This window comes from Triticum dicoccoides, chromosome 1A (assembly GCF_002162155.2).
Source record: "Triticum dicoccoides isolate Atlit2015 ecotype Zavitan chromosome 1A, WEW_v2.0, whole genome shotgun sequence".
Taxonomy (NCBI): Eukaryota; Viridiplantae; Streptophyta; class Magnoliopsida; order Poales; family Poaceae; genus Triticum; species Triticum dicoccoides.
The window spans coordinates 301415996-301424743 of record NC_041380.1 but is presented as its reverse complement, the minus strand read 5'-3'; the positions used below and the strand labels follow the sequence as shown (position 1 = coordinate 301424743).

General features: G+C 46.2%; 2 protein-coding genes across 3 annotated transcripts in view; both read right to left on the bottom strand.

The window, feature by feature from the left end:
- Positions 1–3960, bottom strand: part of LOC119269679 (endoribonuclease Dicer homolog 3b-like) — a 12323-nt gene extending 8363 nt beyond the window's left edge. The window contains exons 1-8 of one of the 2 annotated variants that reach the window (XM_037551585.1): positions 3704–3960; positions 3433–3616; positions 3199–3312; positions 2493–2627; positions 2266–2335; positions 1699–1763; positions 1483–1614; positions 1177–1329 (exon numbers count right to left, since the gene is read on the bottom strand). In XM_037551585.1, coding sequence (XP_037407482.1) covers positions 1177–1329; positions 1483–1614; positions 1699–1763; positions 2266–2335; positions 2493–2627; positions 3199–3312; positions 3433–3616; positions 3704–3795 — 945 coding nt within the window. In that variant the 5' untranslated portion in view covers positions 3796–3960. Of the gene's footprint in view, positions 1–1176; positions 1330–1482; positions 1764–2265; positions 2336–2492; positions 2628–3198; positions 3313–3432; positions 3617–3703 lie in introns of both variants that reach the window. The other variant, XM_037551577.1, reaches the window with a different exon arrangement.
- Positions 3961–5308: 1348 nt separating this feature from the next.
- On the bottom strand, positions 5309–8230 carry LOC119269668. The gene is made up of 3 exons (XM_037551566.1): positions 7705–8230; positions 7385–7521; positions 5309–6355 (listed from the first exon to the last, which is right to left on the bottom strand). Exons 1-3 carry the CDS (start codon positions 7960–7962, stop codon positions 5677–5679), a joined length of 1074 nt encoding a protein of 357 aa, XP_037407463.1. The 5' UTR covers positions 7963–8230; the 3' UTR covers positions 5309–5676.
- Positions 8231–8748: the final 518 nt, after the last annotated feature.

The window sequence follows — 8748 nt, the reverse complement described above, 5'->3', positions numbered from 1 at the left end:
CATCTTAATTTAGAATTTTAATGTATTTACCAAGATAATAGGTGTAAGTGTAATGGTCAGTTCACAGCAAATTAAAAAGTAGTATTGTGACCAATTAATACGCTTCACAATCATTTGAATGACAATACTAGTAGACCTTTTAGTAGACTCAAGCATCTCCTCACATGCAGCTTATACTTCATGAGAAGATATGTTCCATATCAACATAAAGCGATCCTTTGTTAACCAACAATCCTGGAAATGGTAAATTCATTCCTCTTGCAGCAGATGTGATCACAATGGAGGCAATGGCGATGAGAGATGGACTTGCTCTTGCTAATTCTCTCAGATTTAATCGAGTAGAAGCAGAATCAGACTCCCTGCAGGTCATTAACTATTACACCGGGCAAACTAGTTGGTGGGATTCGGCGGCGGCAATTTTCGCGGAATGTGTTGATATTAGTTCCTTGATTGGGACGGTCATTTATAAGCATTGTTATAGTTCATGTAATCAAGTGACTCATGTCCTAGCAAACTTTAGTTATTGTAATAGGTCTTCCTTTAGTTGGTTGGACGAGCCACCTGACTTTGTGGTCAGTAAGCTCATAGACGATGTAAACGTTTTTTGAAGTTAATAAAGCTAAGTCATGATGGCATTCCCTCAAATAAAAAACAATCCTGGCAATTTAACAGTCCATTTACTCCATTATTTTGGCCTTCAAGGATTAGGGACGAACTCAACAGCAGCATAATGCTAAGAAATATACTTTTCCGTTGAGAGGAAAATGATAGGTTCATATAGGTAGCTAAATCGCTAGTCTACTTGCTCGTGATGCAGCATTTCTTCCCTCAAAGTGTACAAGAGACTTGATGCGCACGATTTTCTCCACACTAAAAACATATTAAATGACCTTGCAAAGCAGTTAATCTTCTTAATGTTAGGTAAAATTTCTGCCCATCATCGCTAATTCAAAGATCTTATCAGCAACTGCTGAACATAAGGGATATTGTGATAGTATATCGGCTAGGAATTTGCCAATGCGAATATTCTACACATGGCCAAAAAGTTTGAATAACTTCAGTTAGAATTATCAGGGACTTATGTGAAGTCAACGAATTAGATCAGATAGAACAATAACCATTGTAACTCTTACGAAAAATTTGGTAAAGCTACTCAATGATTAGATTATACAATACCTCAGCGGTGATGATTGGACCAAGATAATTTAGGCCATAAAATATCTTCTCATGGTATCTGAACAAGGTCTTTCTTGATGTCTCTAATATGTTATTCGTGTCTTCAAATTTATTTGGTGACGATTCTTGCAGACTAGCCAACAAAGCATCATACTGCCCAACAATGCCAACTTTTAACAAATAAACATTTGTACAGTAATATAGATGCAAAGCGAGAAATACAACGCATTATAGGTGTGGCTAATCCAAAGTCCAAACTACAGATGTATCTTATGAATGAGTCAAAACATAGTTAAATTAAATCACCTCTTCATACAATATCTGGAGCTTCGATTTCAGATCTTCGAAATCAATCGAGTAAGCATCATAGTATTCGTGCACAATTGTTGCAGGAGGGGAAAAGCTCTCAAGTTCACTACGATCTTTTATGATATATACCTGGAATGGCATGTAAGGTATGGAGACCATTTCCAAAGGCTCAATGAAATTCAAAGTGAAAGAAGTTGAGGATGCTGAGGTAACCTTTGCATCCAATGTAAGTTCAAGTTGACCAATGTGTGCTTCACAATCTTGTACCGTGCAAGTGCCTGAAAAGGACGGTAATTTTTAGAAGTGAAACTTGCCTCTCCACCACTGAAGTTAGCGTCTAACAAATCATCCTAGTGCAGGAAAATAATTTTGATTTGATAAATTGGTCCCGAGTCGCAAGTGCCTTCAGGTAGGATGAATAGCAGGCACAATTTTCCTTTTTGTCAAAATGAAATAAACCAATAAAAATCATGTCAAACGTACAAGTTGTGTTCCCAGTCATCCAGATGAAGAAGGAAGCAATAATGTACAGGTAGCTAACTGCAATTTATATATAGTGTACAGCAGTAGGGCACTGTTGGCACAACAGAGTATCACACTTCAGCAAGTGTATGATCTTGTGGGGGAGAAGATAAGAGCACGACACATGGTACATAACAGTCATACAACATGCTGATTTCAAGAACCAAAATAGCGGTCGTTTGCTGGAAATATTTGCTGAAGAATAATCGCAGAGGGTAGAAAGAAAGGAAGCACACGAGTCATGTGTAGAATTCTTGCCTTTAGTAGCAACAGGAGATGCTGTCATTCCAAATACAGCTGGCCTCCACTGAGAACCAAGGTAAAATTCCTACAGACTCAAAAGAGAAATAAACCGTTAGGAAATTCGACATGCCAAACTATGAAAAATACTGCTATCCTACGAAACTTCTTTACTTTCAAAAAACTGCATGAGGCAAGCCAAAGCATATCTACAGATGTTGTTAAAACAAGAAAAATCCCATTACCTTCATTATTCGTGTATATGGGTGGTTTCCACAGGCACGATGGCATTCATCAAATATTAGCAGGCTCACTGCACTCATTGTTACAAAGGCATGCCTCAGGGCATCCAACAATATCTGGGGCGTCATAACAGCAATCTGAAACACATAATAGAACGCATTATAAGATCATTGTCCCAGGAAAATTCATATTTTCAATCAAAGTTGTCAATAGAACGCATAATAAGCGCAATACGGCAGGTAAAAAACATAGGAATATCCACAAAACTGGATTAGAATTTAGAAAGACACATAATCCAGATAACTTTACCAAGTGGCATATTTACAAGAGTTTTTTTAAGCAACATATTTACAAGAGTTGTGAGAACATGTGGAAAGCAGTGTCCAAATTTAGCAGTGACTGCATTGAAAGGAAATTTTCTTTTATTAGGACTTGTGTCCAGACTCCAGACCCCAGCTATTTCATAGTCACGGCCCTTCAGCAAATTGCTTTAGTCGACTGCCCTCACGCTAAAGAATACTACTCCGATAACAAATGTCCTCAATCTACATGCGATCCGAAGCTGCTACGACCCAGACTAACAATGTTGGTTCCTTGTCAACAAGTCATTCATCAAGCACTTGGTGAGCACGGTACGTGTACCAATTCAGTGTGCATTCGGATCAACCAATGACCGTGCCGCGGGATAGAGTAAAACCTGACACTTACCTCCTTGCTCCCAACTTCCTTGTTCCAGCGGTCTGTACTCCAGTCGCCGACCCCCGAAGCTCCGTAGCACTCCGCGGCGTCGAGGTCCGTGTACTCCCGAATCACCTCGAATTGCTACAGCGCGAGCCCAGACAGCAACCAGCGATCAGGGCCATGGAAGCTGCGAACGCGAGGCGAAAAAATGGCGCAGACGTTGCCGTCGCGAATCGGTCGCTGCAGAGTGCAGAAGCGCACCTGGTGGACTAGGTGCACGGTGGGCGCGAGGAAGAAGACGATCCGGCGGGGCACCTCCCCGGCGCGCACGCGGCCCACGTGGTGGCGCGCGAGCAGGACGGCGACCATGGTCTTCCCGGAGCCGGTGTCGAGCACCGCGATGGTGTTCCCCTGCAGCGCCGCCTCGAACACCTCCGCCTGGTACCTGCGCCGACACAGACACAGAATGGGTAACCCCCGTCAGCTCTAGGAATGCGGGCGCCAGAGAGCTGTGGAGAGAGTAATGCGCGACCTCCTCGGCTGGAGCTGCCTGTGGGGGCGGCGAGGCGGCGGCGGCGGCGGAGGCGGGGGCAGGGGGCCGTCGTCGTCGTCGGCCATGGCCATGGGGTTGGGTTCGGTGCGGGCGAGTGGGCGAGGCGGGGGTGGGGTGGGGCAAGCGCATGTCTGTAGGCCAGCCGTGTATATAAATCGGCGCCGGTGGTGGGACGGGAGGTGGGACACTGGGCGGAGGAGGAGGAGGGGAGAAGGCGAAGTGCGTGAAGCGGAGGTGTGGGTTGCGCGGCGTTCGTTGGCGCGGAGAGGGGGTTTGGGGGGAGGAAATGAGTGAGAGTGATGGAGGCTTCATCCGGGCGGCTGACTTGTGGGGTCATCTTGTCAGAAAAAGCCTAAATGCTTCTTGTCCGCGGTATTCTTTGTGGGTTCATCATGCCAACCGCATGAACGTCTCAAACCTTTGCACCCATTGTTTTTCTTGTTCTTTTTCTCTTTTCTATTTTCGAAGAAACGACAGTTTCTCGCCCATGGACATGCGTTCTTCAGCGTACATGATCTGCCAACGTTCTTTGTCGGTGCGGTTTCGACTTCGACGCTCCGATTGTTGTGTCCTTTGTAGCCTTCGGCTCGTCGGCTCCGCCTCCGCCAGCTCGGACCTGCCTTCCCATTCAGCTCCTGGCTTTGCCGACGGCATCGGCACTCTCTACTCTGTCGCCTTCCCAGCCATGTCCACCTTCATGGTGTGCCAGTCACAAAGCTCGCTTTTTTTGAGGACGCCCAGGTGCCACCCCATGCCGGCAAGCGCAACCCCCCTCCCCTATCTTGAGGTGGTGGTCTCGACCAGTAGGCTGGCTTTCTTACCTCTGGACCTTGATCCGGCGGCAATGGGATTGCTCGGACTTAGGCCAGGCCCACAATGGCAGCAGCGGCGCCGCTCGCGGGTGTTGTTTTCCTTCTTGAAGGCGTTGTCATGGTGTTTATCTATGCTCCTCTTTAAGCAACGGGGGAAATTTTAGGTCTGGTTCTTTAGGACGGATGATGGTGCCTCATAGCATCACTCCCCTTTTGAAGACGCTATCATGCTTCCTCGCTGCGTCGACAGTGTTGGCTTTAGAGATGTTAGACGTCATGCCGGTTCGGCCTGGCCCTAGGCTTGATGGGTTTAGTTTGTGTTTTTTCTATGCTCGGGGTGAGTGCCACTTGTCTCTCTGCTCCAGGTACCATGCACATGCCTTCTCATGTATTTGTTCGTGTCATGTATTGTATCTTCTCATATATTTATTATGTTTCTTTCTATCAATGAAATGATATGCCCATGCCTTCTCATGTATTTGTTTGTGCCATGTGGTGTATCTTTTCATGTACTTATTCTGTTTCTTTTTATCAATGACTGTTTCTTTCTATCAATAAATTGAAACGCATTATGAATGTTTTCAACCTAATTTTGCATGAACTTCACATGAGATGTTCGGTTTTTGAGGAGATTCCCGCATCACCGACAGGACCTCCGAACCAGCACGTTTACGAACACCCAACTGTAGAGAAATGAGCTGCATTTTATTCTTTTTTCTTGAGATACACAGTATAGTTGAACAGCTAGCACACGCCAAAAGGCACATGAATAAACTCGTGAAATAAGACCAATCTTTTCTATATTAGTGTATGGGAATGGGATCACACATACAACATATAGCCCACCTATTCATCCTACATTATCTCCAATTGTGTACAAAAGAATACCCAAGGCTCTGTGTCATCTTCTATAAGATTATGTGAAGACAAGTAACGCCTCTACCCGCCACAACATCTCCAACATATATAGCATGACAAACCATGCAAATCAGAGGCTGCCATCGAGGTCCTTCCTGCATTGCTTTCGTAGCTGGGAGGACCGGTGCCGGCCTGAGCTCAAGCTCCTCCACGGGCTTACATGGGATATAGCCAGAGTTCAGGCAAAGAATCAGGTGGGCGGCCAAGAGATGGGGAAAGCTGCTAATCTCGGGCCGCCTTGTTTTTCCAAGCAGCGATTGGCTTTGGAATGCTGTCAAAGAGAGGGAGGGCGAAAGCGTCTGGTTTCAAGCTCCACTTGCTTGCTGACCATATGGACGAGGAGCTGCTGTTGCTCTCTGGCTCTTGGAACTCAGGGGTGCTCGACGATTTTTTTACGGTTTGAAGCCCGCCGTCAAACGAAGGCTCCGACATCGCGATAAGATTCTGATGGCTCTTGTTCATGTCTGGTCGAGTGCCCGACTTTGGCCTCAATGCGAGGCCTTTTCCCGCCCGTGACAACAAGGCACTGCCATTTTCCTCCCTAGGTAGCAACTCGCCGTCAGCTTTTGGGCGCCTCCTTATTGGCCTTTCACCATCTCCATTCTCCTCAGACTCGCCATTCACAAGAGAACCCATTGTCTGGCTTCTGGGTTTCCTATGCTCAAACATGAACGTGTTGGGACTTGGTGTCTCTGCAGACCACGGCTCGTCAACCAAGGAAATTGATTTGCCTTTTCCATATACTGGCATCTCAGTGCCTTCTTGTGTTGGATCCCTCTTTGGGGGTGGTGTGAGACCATAGTATCCCTGCAAAAGGCTCATGGCTGGCGAAACCTTGTGTCTTGGTGTTCGCAAAACTGATTCCAATAGATCATCATGAAGACGCCGTGGAGTACATTCCCTGAAATAGTATTATACTATTATACCTGATGATACATAAAATAGAGCCAGCAAAAAATTGTAATGATACGAACAGAAACGTAGCAAGTAGTAGGTTCATGAAGTGTTGTAAGATCTAAAAGGCAGAAAACAAGAGTCATTTGCGATCCCAAGTATGTAGAACAGAATATTAAAACATGTAGTAATAGATTATGGGCAAAACACTGCCGTAGTCAAATATATCCAAAAGTACCTCATCCTCACAGTGAATGCTATTTTTGTTGACTTTATTTCAGAAAGTGACGAGAATCTACATGCCTTGTTACAAAGGAGAAAATTGTGGCCAGTATGTGTAAGCACAAGAAGATTGAGGGTTTGAGAGTTCGTCAAAATCTGGTTTCTCCATTTTCCCTGCCTTCAAGGCCCTTGGTGTGTCAGCTTAACTTATGTTCAATATGGACAATTTATAAACTGCAGGGCACGACAATTTATAGCACAGGCAAATACTGCCAAAATAAAAATGTAATCATCCAACCATTCATAGTCAGAATCCAAAATTCCGAAGTTATGTAACCGCCAAACTGATTAATGGCACGTCATACAGATAAATTGGCTACTGAAATTTTGTTGCAACTTCAACTCCTCCCGTTACGTGATACGACTTATAGCATGCATGCATTCGTGAAGGAAAAGCTTCATGCAAAAGCAAAACCTTAGTTTCATAAAGGAGACATGGTTAGGAGAAAATAAGGTAATAATTCTGGCTCCATTTCGAGTGCCTAAGGAGTTATTGCATGAGACTACGAGACCATAACTACCTTAACCAGTGCTCCAATAAAATCCAACGCGGAATACTCATTTGATCCTGATACAGATTTGAAAAAAACTTGTAGCGATGTAGTAACAATTCTAGAGTATCGATACACACAACACTAAGCTGAACACTTGATCAACAGCACTGCCAACTCACTAAGGGCATGGTTTAAAAGTAGTCACATGTTAATGCCTTTCTAGAAGAAAAAGGGAAGCAACATACTAGTATTCCGTATACCTGTCATCACACTCGTATGAACCATTCTGCTGGAAAGGTGGAGGAGGATGCCTTCCAGGGAGTGGAATCCGCAGCGTCTTGTGTGCAAACATCTGGAGGTCAGTCGAGAGGCTATTCAGCCTCTTGACGTCAGCTACCTAGGCATCAATCAAAAAACACAACTCATTCAAACACCTTATTATCGTCAATATGCTACCTGAAACAGCTAGAAGTTAAACACAGTTATTTTATATCCCCTCTGGTATTCCAATGTGTATGTATATAGTACTAATATAGAAGCCGGAGGCCCTGAGGAGAGAGGAGTAGTCCCGTCGCATTACCTCAACTCCGTACTTGATAGCGACGCCGGCGAGGGTGTCGAACTTGCCGACCCGGTGCAGCATGTACTGGCCGCACGACGACATCGGCAGCGACGACGCCGACGACGGGGAGGTGGACTGCGACGGCGACCCCGACCAGGACTGGTCGGCGGCTAGGGCGGCCGCGGCGTCCGCCTCCTCGATCTCGCAGAGGCGGCGGTCGAAGAACCCATTCGCGCGCGGGAAGGCGTGGTCTTTGGGCAAATGGGGGCGGCTCATGACATCCGGGGGCGCCGCGGGGGGGCGGATCTGGGCGCGGGCGGCCCGGATTCGCGGGCGGGGCGCCGCGGGCTCGCCGTCAGACGCGGCGGGTTCCGGTGGCCGCGAGGGCGGGGGGTGGATGATGGCGCAGGAATTGGCGAGCGGGGAGGAGGGGGAGAGGAGAGAGAGGAGGCCGGGTGCGGAGGAGAGAGAGAGAGAGCTCCCACGAGGTTGTTTTGTTTGACGCGGCTCGGGGTCGGGGGAGAAGGGGACGCAGGAAAGAGAAAAGAGAAACGTGGCACTCCTCCGTCTCCTCTTGTGAAGCATTTGACAGTTCAGCTCGAAACTTTGTAAAAGGAAAACGTTCGGCGGTTTGATGTGCCCGTGATTTTTCTAAAGTGGTTCCAGATATGGTTTGAGCTGGCCGCTACTATATCGCTCGCCTGACATTGCAGTTTCGGATGGTTGGCTGGTTGCGTATTTTGGCCAAACTGATCTGAAAGCTGACATTCATTGTTTTTAGAAGAGAAAGTTTTTATTAACCGATGTTTTTAGAAGAGAAAGTTCTTGAGCACATCATAGACGTGCACACACACCAATCCTATTTTTTTTTTTTGAGAACCGCCCTCCTGGCACTTTATTAACTAGGCGGAACATAATCTGATTGTACAGCCGCAATCAGGAATTCAGGAATTACATCGTGATCAACAGACTGATCAGTCAAAACTAGTGCCCCCTAGCACAAAGATGAGCAGGGATATTAGCACTTCTACGAACAAAGTTCAATCTAAATTCCTGCAAAGC